The sequence below is a fragment of the Psammomys obesus genome, unplaced genomic scaffold, assembly GCF_907164565.1.
Source record: "Psammomys obesus unplaced genomic scaffold, mPsaObe1.curated_primary_1811, whole genome shotgun sequence".
Classification (NCBI taxonomy): Eukaryota; Metazoa; Chordata; class Mammalia; order Rodentia; family Muridae; genus Psammomys; species Psammomys obesus.
Window position 1 is genome coordinate 11,791,438 of NW_026596091.1, and position 23,293 is coordinate 11,814,730.

A 23,293-nucleotide genomic window follows, 5' to 3' on the forward strand; every position below is an offset into this window, starting at 1 on the left:
CACACACACACACACACACACACACACACACACACACACACACACACCAGGAACTAAGTTTTGTCAGTGGCTTCTATGCCAGTGGCAGGGATAGGTAATCCATAATTGTGTCTTTCTGCTAATGGATCTGACTGTGCAGCTTGCAGCGGAGACCTCCCAGGACGGAGCCTGCGTTTCACAGGGCCTTCTGTGGTCCCCTAGCTCCCCTAGTGTCCAGTTTCCCCCTGCCTCTACCCTACTTGCCTTACTCATATAGCCTTTTTTAGTTCTTTGGTTGAAGCCTTTTTCTTTTCTTCTGTCTACCACACATGCTGGTCTCTGCCTGGGATACTTTCTCCCTTCTCTCCAGCTTAACTCTGCTCATCCTTCATCCTTCTAAGATTGATATCACTCACTCCTGAAAGAGATTCTTGCCCAACCCAGGTGTGGTAGATTGAATGAAAATGGCCCCAGAGGCTCATAGGGATAGACATTATTGGGAGGTGTGGCTTTGTTGGAGAAAGTGTGTCCCTGGGGTGGGCTATGAGATTTCATAAGCTTAAGCCTGGCCTAGTGTGGCTCACTGTTTCTTCCTGCTTCCTGTGGACCCAGAGGTAGAACTCTCAGCAACTTCTCCAGCACCTGCACGGCATGCTGCCGTGCTTCCTGCCACGACAATGGACTAAACCTCTGGAACAGTAAGCCAGCCCCAAGTGAGTGTTTTCCTGAAAAGAGTTGTCAAGGACATGGTGTCTCTTCACAACAATCAAACCCTAACTGAGATGCCTGATCCCGATGCCTTTACCGCTATAGGTTCCCAGTGTCTATATGCTACACTGTATCTTTACATTTGTAAACTGCAAACATGTATACAGTACAGTATAACCTTAACAGGTTATAAGGGTTCTGAAAGAAGGGTCAGCTTGAGCTGTTTGCAGATTCCTAGATCCTAGCACAATACTTTGTACCCAGATGTTCACCTGGTACCTCCTGAATAAATGAAAGAAAGAATGAATGAATGAATGAATGAATGAACATAACGAATTTATAATGTTTTCTTGTCTCATCTAAGACACTCCCTACTTTTCTGAACTCTGAATTATCTCATCCACCTGGAGAGAAGCAGTCTAGTGGTTCCTGGCTTTCCTAAGCTCACTCCGTCCTCCCCTGTCTCTCCCCAGCCATATCTGAGAGTGAGGCACAGGAGGTGGGAACCAGAGGTGGCAGCAGAGAGAAGAGGCTGGGAGGGAAGAAACTCTTCCAGTCCCCAGTAACTGAACTCAGGAGTGACTTTACAATGCCCAGAGGAGTCCACATACTGTAGCTGGGTCGGCTGGGGATGTTGCAGGCACAGGTCCGGTTCAGCTGGCTTCTCCCCTGGCAGAGCAGCTTGCCCGTGTCTGCGTTCTTCACCACACACTCTGAGTGTCTTGCAGAGAAGCTTCCCACAATGGTCACTGTGGTCTGTGCAGGGGAGAAGACACATATCATGCGGTTGATTGATTTTGTACCATTGCTAATCCCTCCTAAAGCCTTATGGGAAGTCACCCTTAGACCTGTGTCATAGTTTGAATGAAAATGGCCCCATAGGCTCATAGGGACTGACACTATTGGGATATGTAGCCTTGTTGGGAATAGGTGTGTATTATTGGGGGTGGGCTGTGAGGTCTCATAAGCTTAAGCCTGGCCTAGTGTGACTCACTGTCTCTTGCTGCTGCCTGAAGGTGAAGATGTAGAACTCTCGGCTCCTTCTCCAGCACCATGTCTGCCTGCACGTCGCCATGCTTCCCGCCATGATGATAATGGACTAAACCTCTGAAACCGTAAGCCAACCTCCAGTTAAATGCTTTTTTTTTTTAAACTTGCCATGGTCACGGTGTTTCTTCACAGTGATGGAAACTCTAACTACCACAACCGGCCATGGGAAGAATTGTTTCTCTAGGGAACTGCTGTAAAGAAAGAGATCTTTTTACTGGCTATTTGACATGCTCTTCTGTGGATTGCATATTTTGAGTCTTTGACCACATTTCTGCTCTGTGTATCTGTCTTATCAATTTTTGAGTCTTATCAAATTTTGTGCTGTGTAGATATTAACCCTTATCTGTCATATTTCTGACACATACTTTCTCATCTACTGTCTGTCTTCACTTTTGTTTCTATAATCTCTTACCCTTATACAGCATTTCTTTTCTTCTTTTTTTTTTTTTTGTTGTTTTGTTTTTCAAAACAGGGTTTCTCTGTGTAGCCACGGCTGTCCTGGACTAGCTCTGTAGACCAGGATGTCCTTGAACTCACTGCAATTCACCTGCCTCTGCCTCTCTGAATGCTGGAGGCATTTCTTTATGCAATCAAATATATGGGTTCTTGTTTTGACTATAAAATGCTTCCTAAACTCTAGCTTACAGACATGAATTAAATTGTTCTATTGTCCTTATTGTTTTTTTAACTCACCTGCAATTCACTTGTGTATATATAAAATAGAATAAAAGTACAATTTTATTTTTAGCCAGATGTCTAATTAGCTATCTCACAACCATTTACTAAACAAACATCAAGACCTCTCCTTTTCCCACGGAACCAAGCTTCTGCTTCATAAATCTTTTTGGATTTATCTTATCTGTATGAATGTATTGCCTGACATATGTACATGCATCTGTATATGCCTGGTGTCCATGGAGGTCAGAAGGCAGCATCCCCTGGAACTGGGGTTACAGATGGTAATGAGCTGCCAAGCAAACCAGGGTACCCTGTAAGGGCAAAAAGTGCTCTTAACTGCCTAGTCATCTCCCTTGCCCTCAAGATATCTGTCTTAGTTAGATATATGTCAAGATATCTGTCTTGCTATGAAAAAACAAAAACACCATGACCTTGGCAACTCTTAGAAAGGAAAACATTTAAATGGGATTCGATTTCAGGTTCAGAGGTTTAGTCCATTATCATCATGGCAGGAAGCACGGTGGCAGGTAGGCAGACATGGTGCTAGAGAAGCCAAGAGTTCAGAGTTCTACATCTTGATCTGCAGGCAGCAGCAGGAGACTGTGTGCCACACTGGGAGTAGCTTGAGTGTGTGTGTATATATACACACACACATGTATAGCCTCAAAGCCTGCCTCCACAGTGACACACTTCCTCCAACAAGGCCACACCTTCCCATGGCCAAGCATTCATACACATGAATCTACAGGGGCCATTCCTATTCAAACCATCACAATATCATGTATATAATATATGATAACATATTTGGAATCTATTTCCTAAATTCTACTATTTCAAGAATCTATTGAACTACATCTATCCCTATGTCACTAACTTTTTACTACTTTAAATTTATAAGGCAAATGTCTCCTTACTTATCTTTATTTTCATAGAAATTCCTAGACATTATTCATCTTTTTGAGGTTCACACATATCTTATGCAAAAGGTGACTGTGTATCTAAGTGAAACAGCAAATATGTACATTCATTTGAGCCAAACATGTGTCTCTACGTTGGTAAGCACTCCCATCCAAACACAAGATTTTATTTTCATTCACGTGACTATAGTCCGTGGTTTATTTAAGAGGGCATTCCTTAATCTTCTGGATGCAAGGTACCCTTGCCACCTCTTTATTACTTCCTAAGAATGCTATCAGATAATAGCTCAATCTACTTTTAAAATTAGCTATGCTTTAGTGTGCGGTTAAATACATTGAGATTTACAGGAAGAGGTTTTCTGAGGGTCTGTGTATGTGCAGAGGTGTAGCATGGATGAGGAAGGAACAATAAGAAAGTCTTGAAATCCCAAAGTCCTAAAGCAAATTTCTCCAAATGAAATACCTAAAGATAAAAGGAAGCCAGTTCTCCCATTGAGCAAGGAAATTAGGGAATTAAATGCTAACAGATGCACTGACATCAGGCATAGGAAGGAACCTGGTAGAAAGACGAGCTGAGAGGGGGAGGCTGGAGTGGAGGACGAGGTAACCCTTTCACCTGGGATGAGGAACAACTACCTGAGAAGTCTCTGCTCTCATCTTCCTTATCTCTCCTCAGCCTTTTTATACTGCCCCCTGTGTCTCTGCAATCTCTTCTGGCTCCCTTAAAAGCTTGCTGAGTCAACACCCTCATCTTTCCATTTAAAACAAAAAAGTGTTTCCAGTCCATGGACATCATGCTGGGGAAGGCAAGTTCTTTCAGCCCAAGTTCAACTGGCTCGAAGTTGAAGCATCTGTAGGAAACATTTTCTACCTTTCTCTGATATTGTGGATTGGACCCAAGGCCTTGTACATGCTAGGCAAGCACTGCCATACTGAGCTCCATACACAAGCCAACTGGTCTGTGACCCTCCTGTTTCAACCTCTGAGGAGCTGGGTTAACAGGCATGTGCCACCACAAGCTCTAGAAGACACAAGCATAGGAATGAGCTCCAAACCATTCTCGCTAGCCCATCTTCACAGGAGGCTGAACCCTCAGTCATGCTGGCTTCTTTAGCCCATGATTCTCCCTACATCACACATGATGGTGCACAACTACCTATTTCTTATATGCCTATGTCTCTTACTCTAAATTCCTTGATCAGTTTAACAAGAGTATCAAAAAGGGTTTTCTAAATCCTGTTCTCATCAGCTCTTTAACCATTCCCCATTTCCTTCCAGTTCTCACACATCATTTTTGCCTAACTGAAACCATTCTGCTTATTTATTCTATAAATAAACGACAAGCTCCTAAACTGGGCAAATGCTGCACAAGGCAGCAACCAGCCAGCAAGCTAAACAATGACAGTCCTTGTCCTTTGAGAGTTCATAGAGTGACAGAGAGACTGACTTCCCACTAGACTCAAACTGGAGGGTCATGGCATCAAGAGCTGAGAGAAGCCAGGACTACAATGGCACAGTGGAACAGAAAGAACTGGACAGTCTTGAGGACCAGTTTGCAGGTAGGCTGAGCAAAGACTGGAAGCAAGGATGTGAATATGAGGATTCTGGCGAGGAAAGTGATGGATGAAGGCACCAGACATACTACATGCTGAGACAGGACTTGCTGAAGGAGTAGAAAGCAGTGAGTAGAAGGTCAAGATTTCAATTTTGAGTATTTCCCAAGTTCAAGATACTTGCATGGCATCAAAAGGATAGAACAAGATTGGCCTGAAGGTCAGATGATAAATGTGGTCTAGGCACAAAGGAGAAATAAACACACAGACAATATACAAAGCCATGGAAGAGGATAAGGTTATATGGACAAGGTAGAGTGAAAAGAATGAGTCCAAACTTGGCCTTAGATATCTATTTAGAGTCAACAAGACGTGATGTGATAGAAAGAAGTTTGAAACATAAGGAGAAGTAGAGAGAGTACGTGGTGGTTTAAATGAAAACAGCCACCACAGGCTCATATATTTGAATCCTTGGTCTCCAGTTGGTAAACTTTTGGGAGGGATTAGAAGGTATAGCCTTGTTGGAGGAGGTGTGACACTGGGGGTGGGCTTTGAGAATTCAAAAGATTCATACCATTCCCCGTGTCTTTCTCTGTCTGCTTGTACATCAAACGGTGAACTCTAAGCTGTTCATACCATCGTGCCTTTACTCCATCATCATGGACTCTAAACCTCTGAAACTGTAAGCCCAATTAAATGCTTTATTGGAAGAGAAGATTCAAGAACACTCCCAGTCAGAGCGTGAGAAATGACTCAGTGGTTAGAGTGCTTAGTCCACAACCATAAGGAGCAAAGTTTGGCCCCCAACATACACACAAATCTGGACATACCTGCAAACACCTTGTAAACCCAGCTTCAAGCCAAGTGGACCCACAAAGATCATTACAGCCCCAGGTTTAGGGAAAGACCCCAGTCTTAAAGGACTAAATGGAGAATGGTAGAAGAGGAAACCTATTGCCCTATTTTGGCCTCTAGGTAACCATAGCAACACATATTCATTCATATACACATATAAGTAAATAAATAAAATTTAAAAGAATATTGCCAAATCATCCTAGTATGATAAGGGCTTTAGGATGGCTAAATGGAGGTCAGCAGTGACCCTAGCAACAACAGGGTCAGGGGAGAAGCTAGTTGGGGTTAACTTGGAAATAGGAGACAGTACATTGTTTCAGTTCAGTAGGAGGAGCTGAGAGCCAGGAAGCCAACGGTGTGTGTGTGACCCTGCATTCCAGGTGGGTGTGGTTAAAAGCTGAAGATTTGGCTTCCATCTCTATAAATGAGAAATATTCCATTAGCTCAGATGATTCAACACTTGGCCCCCAGTTGGTGGCACTGTTTGGAGGAGGTTTAGGTGGTACAACTTTACTGAAGGAAGTTTATTACTCGTGTGTGTGTGTGTGCGTGCGTGCGTGCGTGCGTGCGTGTGTGTGTGTGTGTGTGTGTGTGACTTTGAAATTAAAAGCTTGGCACCATTTTTTTTCTCTCTCTGTGTCATGCTTTCAGTTCAAGATGAGCTTCCAACTTCCCACCCCTGCCTACTGTTTATTGCCATGGCACTACTCCATCACCATGGACTCGTTCTGATCCCTCTGGAACCATAAGCCCAAACTAACTCTTCCTTCTCTAAGTTGGCTTGGTCATGGTGTTTCATATCACAGCAACAGAAAAGTAAGTAAGAGAGCTTCATAAACCCGATATGAGAATCCTTCCTAGATTCACGGCTCACTCTTGAAACTGAACAAAGAGGGAAGGATGCTACAATGGGTCAGATGGGATGCAGGGATGGTTGAAATGTCAGTTACACTGCAATAAACTCAGGGCCAAAGAACTCACTGCTGAGGAACATTCTATCATGTTGACACACAAGTACCTTTATTTTAGTTAACTTTCCTCCTTATTGCCAAACAGGTTTCCAATGCCATAAATGCCCCCGCAATAGAAACGTATGCGTAGGGTTTTCTTCTTTCAAGTAGCTCCCTTGGATTCTATGCCTGGAATTAGTGATTTAAACAAACTGAATATATTCATTACTTTTGAAACGTACTGCCAAATTGCTTTCCTTCTTTCCAAAAAGGTTGTGCTAATTGGCTCCAGCAACACTGGGTGTTAGCATAACTTATTATCGCTTTAATTTGTATTTATTTCATAACTAGCAAGGTTGAACATCTTTCCATATTTCTAGCTACTTTCCTGAATCTGCTCTCTGAGAACATATGCCTTCGACCAGTTTTTTTGCTTTTTTGGTGTCTTAATCTTTCTCTTTTTCTTTTTTTCCTAGCTTTATTGTCTTGAGAGATTGTGGCTATAGCAAATCCTTGGCAGGAAAATATGCTTTAGTTGACTCTTTTCTCCCCTCTTGTACAGATATATTTTTTTTGCCAGTGTTGGGCATTAAAGCAGGGATTTGCACATGCTAGGCAATGCCTCTCCTGCTGAGCCTCCTCCAGCCTAAGGTTGTTTTTAAAGTAAACTGATTGTATGAATGTTTTTCTTCTGTCACTACAGACTTCAGAGCCAAGAAAATTACCCTACTTTCAAATTATGTGATGTTTGATTCCATTTTCTGTGATTTTTACATTTTTATGTAAATTACTTAATTATCCTAGATTTTCCTTATAGTTTTAAAAGATTTTGTTTTCTTATTCTCGTGGATGTGTGTGAGAGACAGCATGAATGTCTGACATGTTGGGAGGGGCTACCTATGGAGGCCAGAAGACGGTGTCAGATCCCCTGGAACTGGAGTTACAGGTGATTGTGTGCCACTCAGTGTAGGTGTTGAGTTTTGGTCCTCTGGAAGAGCAGCAAGTGCTCTAACTGCTGAGCCATCTCACCAACCCTAAATTATACGTTTACCTTTAACGTGAGTTATGAAGTGAATGTTTCCATAGTTTTTAAGTCATTGTTTTTAATAAAATTTTTCTACTTCTTTTTATTTTATAACATATGATCCTTAAAATTTTTATATTTGTTTCTGAGTTGTAGTCTGTATCACTATTTTAAAATCAGAACAGATTGAGAATTACTGTTGCCATCCATCCAACATTGTATACACACTGTACAAACATACAATACATTTGTGTAATGGTGTATTTGTTTACAATTAAATGGCAGTAGTCATGCCTAAATACACTTTTTAAAAAATACAGATTTTAGGTATTCTAAATCAGCTCATATTATTCCAGATAAAAAAACAGTATTAATTAAAAAAAAATCCCTACTCATTTCAAAAGCTAGAAAAATAAGTTGTAGAAGTAACTTTCCCTAAGAAACATGGAATGTTTATGGATATACATAGATACTTTTTCCTGCTTTCCAAACAGATATCTTCTACATGTTTACTTACACTTATGTTTTTAATTGATCAGGTTCTACTACGACAAATTATATACAGGTTTAAGAGACCACTGTTCTGCTACCTAGTTACCATCAGAAAAAAAAAAATGGCTGAGATAAACTGTTGAAAATCTACCAAACATCCTATTTTTGCTGGCTGTCTCCAACAAGTGTCTCTTAGTGAAAGTGATTTTTAAATACAAGGAATACACGTTGCTTTTGAAGTTTGTCCCTGAATACTTCTGTTGCTTTTTATAAGTAGAATTTTTTTTTCAATGAATGGAGTTAAAAAGTTTGTTTACCTGGCACACAGTGTGATTGTTGGTATCTGAGTATTAATTGAACATCTGTAATTAGATTTATTCATTTGCATAATTTTGATATTTTTAAATTCAGGGGATCCTGGGGACCAGACTGGCATCACGCTCACACTTACCAACTTACATACTGCAACCCTTGAGCATTTTTTAAAATGAATATATTTAGAATACATGCAACAATTTAGGATTAGCAAACAGTTCTGTTTTTCTGTATTTCATCCCAAATTATTTATATTACTTGTTTCTTGTACGATTGGATAAGAGAAACTGCTGACAGAATTGGTGCTGGTAGAATTTCAGTTCTGCTTTGTGCAAGAGTCTCTCTACCACCTTTCCTTCAGGCACGAGGCTGCATTGTGAAAAAATGCTCTCTATTCCTATATCTGTCATATTTTTATTGTCAGGCCATTTCACTTAACGCTGACTCTCTTTATCTTTGTTTTGCATTGTTCTTATTTATTGCATATATGATGCAACAGTGAGACCATGTCTACATGATGACACAAGTTGGGTTTTACTTGCCTTCCTTCTCCATTACCCTAGTCATTCAACTGGGAAAGACACGCTCACAACCATACATGAATGCCTCCACACTAATCTCTGTGCTTGTGATGGCTGATCTTGGTTGTCAACTTGACTGCATCTGAAATCAACTAAAACCCAAGTGGCTGGGTACCCTGGTGAAGGTCTTCTTGCTTGGATTTGAGGTTAGAAGACTCTCCTTAAATCTGAGCCACATGTCCTCATGGCAGTCCCCGTGAAAGGAAATAGAGGAAGGAAGCTTTTGCTTTTTGCCTTGCTTGTTCTCACTTTTGCTAGTAAGTTCATCTATCCTGCTGCTCAGGCACTCCTCTACCATTATTAGAGCCTACTTCCAATGTAGACTGAATAACCGCAGCTCTCTAGAACTTTTCTGGGACTCCAGCACCAGATTGGGACTTCAAAGACATGCAGTCTCATTTACTGATCCTTGTCCTTTTGGTTGGGCGACATCAATTTTGAAACTATTCAGACCACATCCCATAAACCATCCTAATAGCACATATATACCAATTATATATGTATATATTATATACATAGTCATTGCACACACACGTACACAAATATCTCTCTCCCTTCCTCCTTCCCTCTCTCCCTCTAAATTATGTTTTTTTAGGGAACCTGACTAACACGATGCTCAAATAATCATGCAGAGACACATGCACAAACAGGACATTTCCACTCAGTAGCAGGCCATGCTCTGTTTCTTGCTGCCTTTGCTCAACAAAAATCTCAGAAAAATCCCTCCTAGACTAACAGGGGCTTCTCTAATTTATTCTCTTAATCATGATTCCTCGGTGAAGATGAAGCTATCCTATTCTCTAGCTGTTTTCTGTAAAGAAACAATGCTTCTTACGAACCAAGGTTCTATAATATGTTTTCTTTCTCTGTACCTGCAAAGGTACTAGAATGTTACCAGTCCTTTGATGGACAGCTAGCAAACACTCTTTGACCTTAGCTAATGAATTGCATTGGGGACAACTACAAACTGCCATCTCTTTAGGTTGGGTATTACTGAAACAATGACCTGAGGCTTTCAGGTAAGTCACAGATGGCCATGGAATAAGAAATAGTTTGAAACAACGTGATCAAGAAGAGTCAGATCTGGGAATATGGTTAAGTAGTAAAGCAGAGAGGGAGAAGAAAGGAGGGAGAGACGGAGAAGGGAAGAGAGAAAAAGTGAGGTTAAATCTTATCAATACTATTAAGAAAATCAATCCAAAGCCAGGAGTACCTCAGTGGTAGAGTGCTTGCCTTTGGCATGTGTGAGGTCTGGGCTCAGTCCCTGAGACAGCTTGGTTGGGAGGAGGAGGAGTCCAGAGATAGTTTCAAATAATTGCTGAAGTGAAATTACCAAATTATTGGGCTGGTGACATGGCTCAACAGGTAAAGGCACTTCTGATCGAGCTGGTAACCTGAATTGGACGCCCAGGACCCACATAGTGGAAGAAGAGAGCCCACTCCACTAGTCCTCTGCATGCTGTGGCATGCACAGGTGCACATAAAATAATAAAATGTAAATTTAAGAAAGTAACTAAACTCTTCAGTTTGTGGACAGCGATGCAATGACTGTGTGGGGAGACTGATAGGGCCAGCGTTAAGCCACAGTGGGGACGAAAGAACTAGTGGCTGTTTGTGTGCAAGCTTTTTTGGCGTTGTTTTGTTTGAGACAGAGCCTTATTACGGAGTCCTAGCTGGCCTGAAACTTATTATGGAAACCGGGCTGGTCTCTAACTCACAGAGATCCCCCTGCTTCTTCCTCATCAGTGTTGGGATTACACGTGTGCTCTACTATTCCTGACTGGGTCTAAGCATGTTCTGAAATGTTCCAGATGACATGTACATGGTGATTTGGTTATATCACCCCTATGTAGGCAAGCTAATTATATAAACAACACTTAAATGCTACTTTCTCCTCACTATGCTAAGGGATATTATCACCAGTAAGGGTTGTTTTGATGACGAAGGGAAAACACCTTGCTTGATCTTAACCATTTATCAGAGTCCTGGGAATATCAAACTACCTTAATGCTTTCTGCCTAATACTTAGCATCAAACCCAGCTGTTTGTTTTTTTGGTTTTTTTGTTTTTTTTTTTTTTTTCCAGACCAATAAGAGAAGAAATTGACTACAGCTGTGTCTGGATGGCTGAACTTAACTGACCCTGAATCTGACCCCCCAACCCCCGGCATGGAGCTGGCAGCAGTTTTTCTGGAGTTTTGGAAACCACACTCACTCCAGAAAAGAGCAGAAAGTGACAATAGCAAGTAACTTTCAATCCATGGGTTCTGATCGGTTGGGACTTGAAAGCTTGGTTCTTTTATTATTTATCACTCATTAAATGCTCTGGCTTCCCTTTATTAAATGTTAAATCATCTTAAGTGGCGTGGTTCTTGCTATTTGAAATGGCAAAGTGAGAAGAGAAAGTGGCTCATTTCCTTGTTAATGTGGCATTCAAATAAAACACGGTGAGTGCAACAGACAGGTCAACCGGCTGCTGACGGGGACTCTGCCCAATTATTCATCACACAAGAGCCATGATTAGGGAGAAAATGCCTTCTTACGGCACCACACAAAAACTATTCCTCTCAGGGCAGGTGTATCAGCGAGTGCTCTGCTGCCATTTGCCCACAGCATCCTTCCTCTCACGCTATGTCGAAAGCCTTCCAAGGGATTGGCTCACATTGGTATGTCCTCCTGCACAGGGAGTTGCTCAAAGACTGAACACCATGGTATAAAAACTGGCTGGTCAATAAAATAAAATTCCACAGATCTCAGGGATCTGCTTAACCCGAAGTCTGAACGTATTTTTAAAATCAAGGTGTATTTCTGCTACATAAAAAAAAAAGTATCTTCTCTTTGTTTTCAACTACTAAAGGTCAGCTTTACCTCGCAAGATAGCAAGCTCCATAAGGTGGGCTGTGCCAATGACCAGTTTATGACTGCATCCTTGGCACTTTGCAGATGGATGGCATCTGGCAGGCCCTCACCAGTCACCAATGGAATGAGTGAAGTCCTGTCACTAAGCCGATTTCATTGTTGAAAGAGTTTCTTTCTATCCAGAAGGAAGCTGTATTATAGAAAACAATATCATGAAGACAAATAAAATGGTTTCCTCTTACCCTCTCTCTGAGGCTTCGGATTATCTGAATTTTCGGGCATTTTTTCGGTCCAGATGAAACATCCAGCCAGTTTTCAAAGCTCCCTGCCTGTGTGCAGTCTTCTCGAAAAGTGCACCTAGAAAAACAAAATGAGAACAAAACCCAGCAGTGGATAAGTGGGCAGCCCTACGCACATTCATTAATTACAATTTTCTCATGATCAGCAGTACAAAACACTTTCTATAGTGGCATATTGATTTTGAATGAGAATAGGGATTAGACATTAAAATCATGAAAAGCAAGAAATAGCAGAAATGTGTGTGTGTGTGTGTGTGTGTGTGTGTGTGTGTGTGTGTGTTTCATCAGGTCTAAGGAACACAGGACAAATGTTGACAACACGTTGAACTTAGACTCCTGAACTAGCTCTCAACACAACATTGTCAAATATTTCCACCCAAACCATATTTTCTCATGGATTCAAAAGTAAAGAGTCCCTGTGGAGAAAGTCCTCATAAGAGCAGCCCCAAAAAGGTTCACATTTTTGTATACATTTTAGGTTTGCAATGCATTAACCAGGATACAACCTATTGAGTGATTCATTTTGTGTATTAAAAAAAAATAACAATAAAGCTACTGCTTTGTGCTTCGCGACATGCTGATTAAATGAAAACATTTCAAGGGCAGAGTCTGCCCAAGAATATGATAAGACATTCCGCAACCATCTGCTCCAGAACATTTATTTAGACAGATACCAAATTATATCAAAAGATACGAGCAAAACATTTTGCAAGGCCACTTTCCCAGGTCAGCTAGCTCCGAGGATGCCCCAAATAAATCTTATGATGTGGCCAGGGCCACGTACTGATAAATAGATGCTCTCAAGCTGGGATCGCTGGCTTCCTTGATGTATCGGTCACTCCAGGTCACATTAACTTACCAGATGGGCCACCAACCTAATGAGGAAAATGAACACCAAGTACCAACATTATCTTCAGATGGCGCCGCACCATGCAGAAATTCCAGGGAATAACATGGAGTAGCCTGAGGTACTACACCACCTCCAGGCAGAGACTAAAATGAAGGTGAGCTTGAGTGAACAATCTTGAGTTTTAAAGAAAAGTAAAAGCTCCTCATTCACAAGCCTCCGACACATCTGAACGGCAACAGCAGTCACTGAGGGGGTGGCGCACTTGTGAATGGGCGCAACGATGCACCTGACTTCAAAAGATTCTATTTCTTTTTTCTTCCTCTTCTTTGTCTTTTTAGTTGTTAACAATTTAGGCCTGGGGCTTCTCTTTGAGTTCTGTGCTCATTTGAATATGACAAATACAGAACAGGAAGTTGGTGAGTTTCACTAACCACCATCCCCACGTACTCTTAGCCTGTCACCTGCCACAGATCTGGGCTCCCCAGGAGCGCATATGTGTCCAGACTCCCCCTACTTCTGTCAGTTCTTCTCCAACTTTATAACCAAAGGGGTTTTCATTAGCGATTCTCCAAGGCCATAAATCTATCTGACCCATGATGGCTCAGTTGCCCGTCACGGACGTTAAGTTCAAATTAAACCCCTCTCAATGTCAGAGGGAGTTTGCCAGCTCTGCAGCTCTGGAGCACAGAGTGGCAAGGCTGGTTCCTTATTTGTATCTGAAAAAGATCATGACTGTCAAAAACTCCCTGCCTCTCCTGGGCCCTCCGGTTTGTATCAGGGCACTGCCTCTGCCTATAAGAAATAAGGGGAGAAAAATTAAGCCAATTCCACAGAGACTGGAGTACAAATATTTTTGCAGCCTCTTAATGCTGACTGGGAGTCAAGGCCCAAGGCTGCCAAAAAAACAAGTGTAAAATATTTCATACAAATAGTGCTACAATTTGCCAATTTGTAGGCAGAAAACCCATCATGCCACAGACTTATCACTCCCTTTTCTGAACTATAGCATTTCTTGTCGGAACCACACATTTTGGTATTTAATCATATGCCGCCTTGAATTACAACTTAACTGTTTCTTATGTCCGTGCCATTTCTCCCTGAGAAAGCACTAAGCCCCTGGAAGGGAGGGAGGACGTCTCGATGTTTCTTTAGCAAATCCCTCAGCGTCTGCCAGCACAAGATGCAAATACTCGGGTTTCGATAAATATTTTTGAGTGGATGGATGAAATATGAAATCTCTATAGGTCTGTTCTGCTGGTGAATTTTCTTTCTAGAGTGGTGATTCATGTTTGACCCCTCTTTCCAGCAAAGAGACTAATTTTTGCATAAACCAACAGTTTGGAGCTGAAGATCAAATTAGGAGTTAAGGTTAGTTTACTTTATTTTTTTTTTTTAAAGGAAACAAGACAACATATATAATGGTCTGCTCATTTTCTACTCCCCAAGAAACAAAACCTAACTGTGTTGTACATCTAAACATACATTCTTTGTTTGTATAAGAAAGCCATTTCTGAATTTTTAAAACTTGTTCCTTATCGTTCACTCCTCTTTCTGGCAGCTAAAAAATAAAATAATACTTTAAATTTTATTTTTAATTTATGTCTTTTGGTGTTTAGCCTGCATGTATGTCTGTGTGAGGGTGTCAGCTGTCGGGGTTACAGAAAGTTGTGGGCTACCACGTGGGTGCTGGGAATTGAACCCGTGTGCCCTGGAAGAGCAATCGGTGCTCTTTAACCGCTGAGCCATCTCCCCAGCCAATAAAATAAAAATAAAAAGCAAACCACAACACCAAGAGTGCGTAACCAGATGGTCAGCCAACAAGAGTTACTTATTACTTCTCAAATATTGCAGATTGTAGAATCTTCTCGACAGCACATTGCCCACACAGTCACATCTCTCAAGGAGGGGAAACACAGCTTAGAGTTCACACATCTTAGTAAACAAAACCAGGGGCTTTGAAATGATTTCTTTTGAAAATTACTCTTATTCTTGTGGCTCAGTCGAGGAAATAGCCAAATGAATAAATCCTCAAGCCATCCCCGGCATAACACGAAAATATCATTGTTTAGTCATTTGCTGAGGCTCAGCCCCTAGTGGACCACGCCTACCACTCTTGATGGGCAGGTTCTCCCTCTCTTCCTGCCCCCCCCCTCCCCGCAGGACCTCATGTAGACCAAGGCGGCCTCAAAAGTCACAATGCAGGAGGCTAAAGATGACCTGAAACCTCTGATCCTTCTGCCTCCGTCTCCCAAGTGCTAGAATTACAAGCAAGCCTTGTACTAAGCTACATTCCTAGGTTAGTTAACTGGCCTCGCTTCCATTTTTTGCCAGGCCATTTTGGATAGGAGGGAAATTGGAGCCATCTTAGCCTGAGTGTGTATCTTGGAGAAAATGTCCGGGGTGTGTATATGGGCTCTTTGCTTATTCTAGTTCACTTGTCCCCTCTTCTAAGGCTCTTCCTTAGTACATTTTATGCAGCGTTCACAGACCACCCCCAGACCCATTCATTTACAAAGAATAGAGTTATATATTTTTTAAGACGGTGGGATAGCCCAGACTGGGAGCTTGACTCTGGCAAGGTGCCTCTGGCTATGTCATTCCATGGAAGAAAGTAGGACGGTAATAGAATGCAGAAGAGACATTGAATCCAATGTCTCCATCCTTTTCCTTTCACAATGGCTGTAAGCATCACAAGGGGGAACTCTCTTCACCTAAATGTGCCTCATTAATCTCAACCTCACCCCTCAACACAGCTGCACAAAGGTTTAAGTTTCCAACATGCTTTTGAGAAGGACACATTCAGGCCACAGCATGCCACATCTAGCCCTAAAACTTCATGTCCTTCTCACATGAAAACCAGGTTAGAAATTCCTTTCTATCTCAACAGCCCTAAATGCCTTAGTTGGCCCAATACGAACTCAAACTCTAGACTCATGCCTAAAGTGACCCTAGGTATGTGATCCATCCTGAGAAAAATTCATCTTCAGCTGTGAGATGTTGAAATTAAATATGGCATGTGCTCTCAAAATACAACAGTGAGACAGCCAGCCAGACATTCTCATTCCATAAGAAGAACTAAGCACCAAGAGATGCATAACTGGTTCCATGTAAATCTACAGCCCAACAAGGTAGGGAACATTAAATCTTCAGGCTCCAGAATAATCTCCTTTAAGTCCATGAGCTACATCCTGGCACAGGGTCCCCACGCACTCAGGCTGCTCTGCCTCTAGGTTTAGGATGGGCTCAGTCCCCTTAGCAGCTCATAAGTTAGGTCTTGAACCTGCAGCTGAAGAGGTTTGGTAATGGTATAATTTTGGGGTCTCTGAAAATGCCCCAATCCCATGACTTTCTGGGCACTGCTGTAATAGAGACCCTAGACACACTCCCTTTGTCCCTGTAGCAAGTTTCTCATGGGTTCCAGGACTGTCTGTGATAGCCTTTTGAATGCAGATGGAGGCCATCATAGCCTCCTAATTCATGAACTCTGCATAACTATAAAACTGGTACCAAGTAGACGCTACCATGGTCTGCCACCCTCTGTACCCTCCAGAATGTCAGTCCACACTGTAGCTAGGCATGCCTGAGTTATAGCTTGGATGGTCAAGGAGAATACAAGAAGCAGAATTCCAAAGCCTGTCAAGTGAATGCTGGGGGCCTTAGGGAACCTCTCTGGAAGCTTTACCCTGAAGGATCCAACGTGCATTAAAAGAAGTTTTTGAGGTTATGCTTCTGTTATTCTTGAGGACTAGAACCTGGTTGCCTTCTACCTATGGTTAATTTCTAGTAAATGGTCCTTGGTCACATCCCTAATTTTATACTTTAAAAATGCCTCTTCATCCTTTGTATGATCAGCTAAGAGTTTCCCAAAACTTTCTCTCCACTCCTCTTTTAAATTAAGACTCTATATTTAAATTATGTTATTCTTTCACATCTTACTATATTCAATAAAAAGTAATCACATAGATCCTTTTATATTTAGCTTAGAAATCCCTCCACTAGAGACCTTAGATATGTCTGTCACAAAGACCTAGGACATGGTCACAGTCCCACTAACCCCTTTGCAGCTGTTAACTAGGACAGTGGGGTGGCGGTGTGAATGAGAAACGTCCCTCATAGGCTCATGTATTTGAACACTTGGTCACCAGTTGGTGGCACTGTTTGGAGATGTCATTTAGGAAGTAGAGCCTTGTTGCAGGAAATGTGTCACGGGGAGATGGTTTGAGGGTTTACAGCCTCACCTGGAAGGCTATGCAGGTGTGCAGATCACACATGACCACACACCTCCCTTCTCCTGCCTCCATGTCATGCATTCCCAGGCATGGTGGACTCTATCACTCTGGAACCAGAAGCTAAAATATCCTTTCTTTAGTTGCTTTTGATCATGCACAGTGACAGAAAAGAAACTGATATGGAAGGCCTCTATTACCATTTCTAAATCCTTGTTCCTCACCTCTACCTGAGACCCGATCAGAAGGCCTTCACCTTCCATATGTCTATAAATATTCTGATCGTGACCATGTATGCAATCTCTAAGAAGTCTCGCGCTTCTCAGACAATTAGGAATAGTGCTACCTCAAGATCCAGCTATATCACTCCTAGGCATATATCCAAAAGATGTTCAAATACACAAGGACATTTTCTCAACCCAGATGTCCATCAACAGGAATGGATACAGAAATCGTGGTACTTTTACACAATGGAATACTACTCAGCAATTAAAAACAAGGAAATCATGAATTTTGCAGGCAAATGGTGGGATCTAGAAAAAATCATTCTGAGTGAGGTATCCCAGAAGGAGAAAGACATACATGGTATATCCTCACTTATATAGACCTATAAGATAGGCTAAACATACTAAAATATGTACACCTAAAGAAATAAACAAGAAAGAGGTCCAGGGGTAAGATGATCAATCCTCATCTAGAAAGACAAAGAGGATGGACATTGGAACTAGGAGAAAACAAGTAACAGGACAGTAGCCTACCATAGCAGGCACCTGAAAGACTCTACCTAGCAGTGTATCAAAGCAGATGCTGAGACCCATACCCAAACCTTCGGCAGAGTGTAGGGAATCATATGAAAGAAGGAGGAATTAGTATATTCTAGAGGGGACAGGGAGCCCCACAAGGTCCAAATATATCTGAGCACAGGGGTCTTCTATGAGACTGTTTATCCAACCAATGACCATGCATGGATATAAACTACAACCCCTGCTCAGACATAGCCCATGGTAGCTCAGTATCCAAGTGGGTTCCCTAGTAAGGGGGACAGGAATTGTTTCTGACATGAACTCATAAGCTTCCCCTCCCCTCTGAGGGAGGAGCAGCCTTGCTAGGCCACAGATAAGGACATTGCAACCATCCTGAAGATGCCTGATAAACTAGGGCCAGACGGAAGGAGATGAGGACATCCCCTCTCAGTGGACTCGGAAGGGGGCAGGGAGGAGATGAGGGAGGGAGGGGAGGATTGGGAGGGAAAGGAGAGGGCTATAGCTGGGATACAAGTGAATGTATAAAATTATTTAAAAATAAAAAAAAATATTTAAAAAAAAGTCTCAGGCTTTCTTCACATTGCTTGCTGATCACTACACTTTCCTCAGGACCGCCCTTGATGGGCTGAAGGAATGGCTGAACAGCTAAGAGCAGTTGCTGGCCTTTCAGAGGACTTGGATTCAGTTCAAGTACCCACACTAAGTGGCTCACATTTGCCCACAACTCCAGTTGTTAGCTATACAAACCCTTCTTCTGGACTCTGTGGGTACCAAATACGTACACGGTGCACATACATGTAGGCACTAACATATTTGTAAAATAAAAATATTTTAAAAAAAGGAATCACCCTTCACACTGCAATAGGCCCTTTCCCATCCCAATGCCCCAGAGCCTTCCAACTTCTGCCCATGACCAGTTCCCAGCCAGTTCCACACTGTCAGGTATTGATTATATCATCAGCCCTGCTTCTCGATACCAATTATGGGGCTAAGTCCATTTTGTATAATTATAAGTGGATACTGGAGACTGGGTAATTTGTGAACAGCTGATTTTTTTTTCTTATAGTTCTAGAAGTTCAAGGCTGAAGGTCTCAGACGTTTCGATGCATCTCCCTATGGTAGAAGGGTAATAAAAAGGCAAGAGCAAGAGACAGAACTCACAGCCTCAAGCCTGTTCATAATCTATTCCAGATGACAGAGCCCTCATTCTAAGTATCTCCCAACAGGCCCCACACTCAACAAGGCCCCCACACCAACAGGGCCCACCCCCAACAAGGCCCCAACCCCCAACTCCATGTACAACACATGCTTTGCAGGAGATGTGTTTAAACCACAACAGGATCAATCTGAAAGCTACAAGACCTCAACAGTTCTCTGTGATGGTCAGCTTTAATGACAACTTGTCAAAAATTAGAATCATCTGAGTGAAAAGCCTCACCAGAGGCCTTGTCCTGCTTGCCTTGATGGATCTGGGAAGTACCGCCCTAGATGCAGGAGGCACCTCCTGGTAGCAGCCCAAATTCAAAAGGATATTTTGCTTGCTTGGTCTCCCCCCTTGCTGCTTAATTAATTCACCTGCCTCTGCTGCCGCTGATTCCTTCATTGACTTTAGCACCACGTTTCCAAGCTGCTTTTGTTAACTGGGGACTAGGGGCTCTCCATGAACCTCCCAAGTTTTTGGCACCTGACAGAGATTGTTGAAATACCCATCCTTGTAGACTAGGTAACCACTAGGTTCTCAGCCTCCCCATTGTGAGAAAGCTGTTGTGGGATTACTCTAACTGCTGAGACACACAGCCTCAAGGACCAAGCAGGTACGTACACACAAACACACACACACACACACACACACACACACACTGTTCCTCTAGAAAACCCTGACTAATGCACTGTTTTATTTTATTTTGTTCCTATTTCTAGTTAGATCTCATGCCTACATGATAAAACGTCAATAAGAGATACAAATCTATTTAGAAATTTGAACATAAAGCTGTCCAAATGCAAAGAAAAGATTTCCTGAAAAAAAGAAGTTAATATTAAAAGTTAAATAAAGAAGTTAAATTAAGAGTTTAAAAAAAAAAACTTTCCTTAGGTGAAAAACTCATGTGGCAACAATTAGTAGATGCAACTATTTAAGAAGCCTGTTCTCAGTTTACTATAAATGTGTTACAGAACTCAATTTGTTCAAAATAATAATAGACTTTAATACCGACACTTGAATATATAAGAAAATGGACCACCTCCCCCATTCGTAACCCAGAAAACATGTTCCAGCTCCACAGCCCCCAAGCGGCAAACAGGGAGCTTCCAGACACTTCCGAGCTTGCTGTGTGAAATTCAGAAAGTACTCTGCTGTAGTGAGTGTGCTTCCCAAGTAAACAGAAATCAGTGTAGTCCATAATATCCCCGAAAACCACCCCACCTGAACACGGATGCGGCAGTCCTGAAGCTGGGCACTATTCTGAGCACTCAAGGTTGGTTCTCACAACCTCTTTCCAGTGCTGCAGTTCTCAACCTTCCTGACGCTGTGACCCTTCAGTACAGCTCTTCAGGTCGTGCTGACCCCCAACCAAAAGATGTTTATCTTTGTTGCTACTCCATCATTTATTTTGATGTAATTTCCAGCATGTAATTTTGCTACTCTTATGATTTGAAATGTTAATATCTGTGTTTTCTGATGGTTTTTAGGTCACCCTGGTAAAACTGCTGTTTGACACTTGAGGGGCTGCTAGCCACAGGTTGAGAAGCACTATTCTCGGATGAAATAGGTTCACATAGCATGGAGGCACATAGCCTCACGTGGCTGTCATATGGCAGAAGCCTAACATCAGAAGCACCCCCCCCCCCAGCTACACAGCCTTCTAGGACCTTAAACTAAACACCATCTTACAAAGCACACAGGATAAGGCCTCTCAGAGTGCTGCCCAGCTTCCTGGGGTCTCCATAGAACTTTGTGGCTAGGCTGAGACAAGACAGCGAAGTGGGTTTCAGATACCAAAAAACATAGGGGGTGAGGCAGTCTTTCGGATGAGAAGCACAGCGAGGTTCTGGGAGGCAATCACCTCACTGGGGGATTCTAAGAGGCCTTGGAGTTTCATCATCAGAGCAAGCATCCAGCTCTGCTAAAGGTTAAAGCCCCTGGTGGACCCAGCCTTGCAAACCTATTGTGCTCCAAAAACTGCTTGCAAACCATATGTTTATAATATAAAATGTATTTCCTCCATATAAATGATATTATAAGCCAGTGATTAGGTTTTCCAGGTTAGGCCACAAAACCTATTTACCCATAATGTAGCCTTGATATTATATATCTGCAATAAAAGAGTAATAGAAAACAAGGAGATTGCAGCCATTTGCATTATATAGCAGTTTTTCCTCTTCTTTACTTATTTGTGTTCCTGCTCAGTTGGTAGTCTGGGACTGGTGCCCAACTGGACCGACTTTTAAATTTATTATTATTGTATTGTATTTGTATAGCATTTCTGTTTTTTTAAATAGGCATGGCTTAAATTATTAATTGTTTTCATGCCAACATAAAGGACAGGAAGAGTCACTTCTGAGAACCTGAAAGCTGAAGTTTTCCAGGTTAAGTGAAATGCCCATCCATATGCTGGGCTGAGGTGGGGGAGGGGAAAACCTTGAGAATCTGACTCTATTAGGCTAGAATCCCTCAGTAAAAAATTTACCACTTACTCAACCTTGAAATAGAAACTCTGAGCTGAGAAATGTAACTCCCACTTCCTGCCACTAGAATTTCATCAGCATCCTCTAATCTAATTGTTCACCAAGAGCAGACAGTCCCTGAAGGAATCTGATAACTAAATATCAGGTAATTGGCTTGAATGTGGGGTGAGTGTGACCTGTTCCAAAGATCCTATACTGATAAGATATCAGAAAACTTTTAACAAGCCAACGATCCAGCTTCTCTCCTCGCACATGGACAACTGCATCCTCAAGGGGGGATGGTTTGCTCCAAGAGCATCCCAAGGTCCTTTGCTAAGTGATTTGCAATACAGGTCTTCGTCTTTGGGAAAGGTACAGAGCACAAAGGAGGGACCAGGTGGTCTCCAGAGTCGGGTGACATTCATTACAGTTGCCAGTCCACGAGATGAAGGAGTCAGACTCCATTAAATGAAAGGGAATAGGAAGTTGCTCTGACAAACTAAACTCTGAATTAAAGGCGCTCAGAGTCAGGAGCGGAGAATGCCAAAATACAAGACCAAAATAACTTGCTAAGAAAGCTGAAAAACTGGATCTTCATCACTGGATCTTCAAGTCAGTCTTCCGTGAGAAAACTATGCTAATAACACAGGAATCTAGATTTTTTTTTTTTAAGGCAAAAATGTCTAGCATGCCAGGCAATGTCTTTTCATATGATTTGATTAATTTATTCCTCTCTCACACATACAAAAACCCTATAAAGTAGCTACCATAATTGTTCCCACTTAACAGGGGAAATGGGTTTTACAAGACTCTGCATTGCTATCCCAAGGCTCAGTTAGTACATGGAGAAACTGAACCAAGGAGGATGGCATTACAAAACCATCTCATCTAGTACTCCATGCTGACCCTCACAACAGACAGCACAACAGCTAACCAAGGAGCCCTACTCCTAAGACCATTTCGTGCCCCTGTGAGAGAATGTCATGAACGGGAAATTTTTTTATCGCTCCAAAGGCTAGGAAATCCAAGGCCAGTGCATCCATCAAGAGCCATCTTGCAACAACATCTTATGGCAGAAAGCAGCAATGCCACAGGAGGTGTATGTGCACAAAATACTAGGAAATCAGGATTGCAGCCCGTCTCTTTCATAACTAACATTAGCCCACAAGTGTAGAGCTCTCATAACCCAAATACCTCCCATTAGGTCCCACTTCCCAATACTGTTGTGCCATCGATGGTTTTCAACATAGGCTTTTGCGGGGAGACACGTTCAAACCACAACACCCTTTCACTGCTATGGACCTTGCACTATTTCTAAGACCAGTGGGGAAAAACTCATTAACCTTCACGAAACAGGCACCATTGTAACCACCTCCATGTTCAACAGAAGCACACGGAGGCACAAGGAGGTTAGTTGGCATGGTATCTGGCAACAGCCCCCATGGTCTTTCTACTATATCAAATTGTTCAAAGTTTTTAGTCTTCCATAGTGGGAACATTGTAAGTACCAAAGGGATATTATGTTGGCTTT

The 23,293-nt window shown here is 42.2% G+C and overlaps 1 protein-coding gene across 1 annotated transcript in view; it reads right to left on the bottom strand.

Annotated features, from left to right (window-relative positions):
* Positions 1 to 23,293, bottom strand: part of Plxnc1 (plexin C1) — a 149,798-nt gene that overhangs the window by 75,634 nt on the left and 50,871 nt on the right. Inside the window, exons 5-6 of the mRNA XM_055627954.1 lie at positions 12,203 to 12,317; positions 1,299 to 1,443 (exon numbers count right to left, since the gene is read on the bottom strand). Of these exons, the coding sequence (XP_055483929.1) occupies positions 1,299 to 1,443; positions 12,203 to 12,317 (260 nt within the window). The remainder of the gene's footprint in view (positions 1 to 1,298; positions 1,444 to 12,202; positions 12,318 to 23,293) is intronic.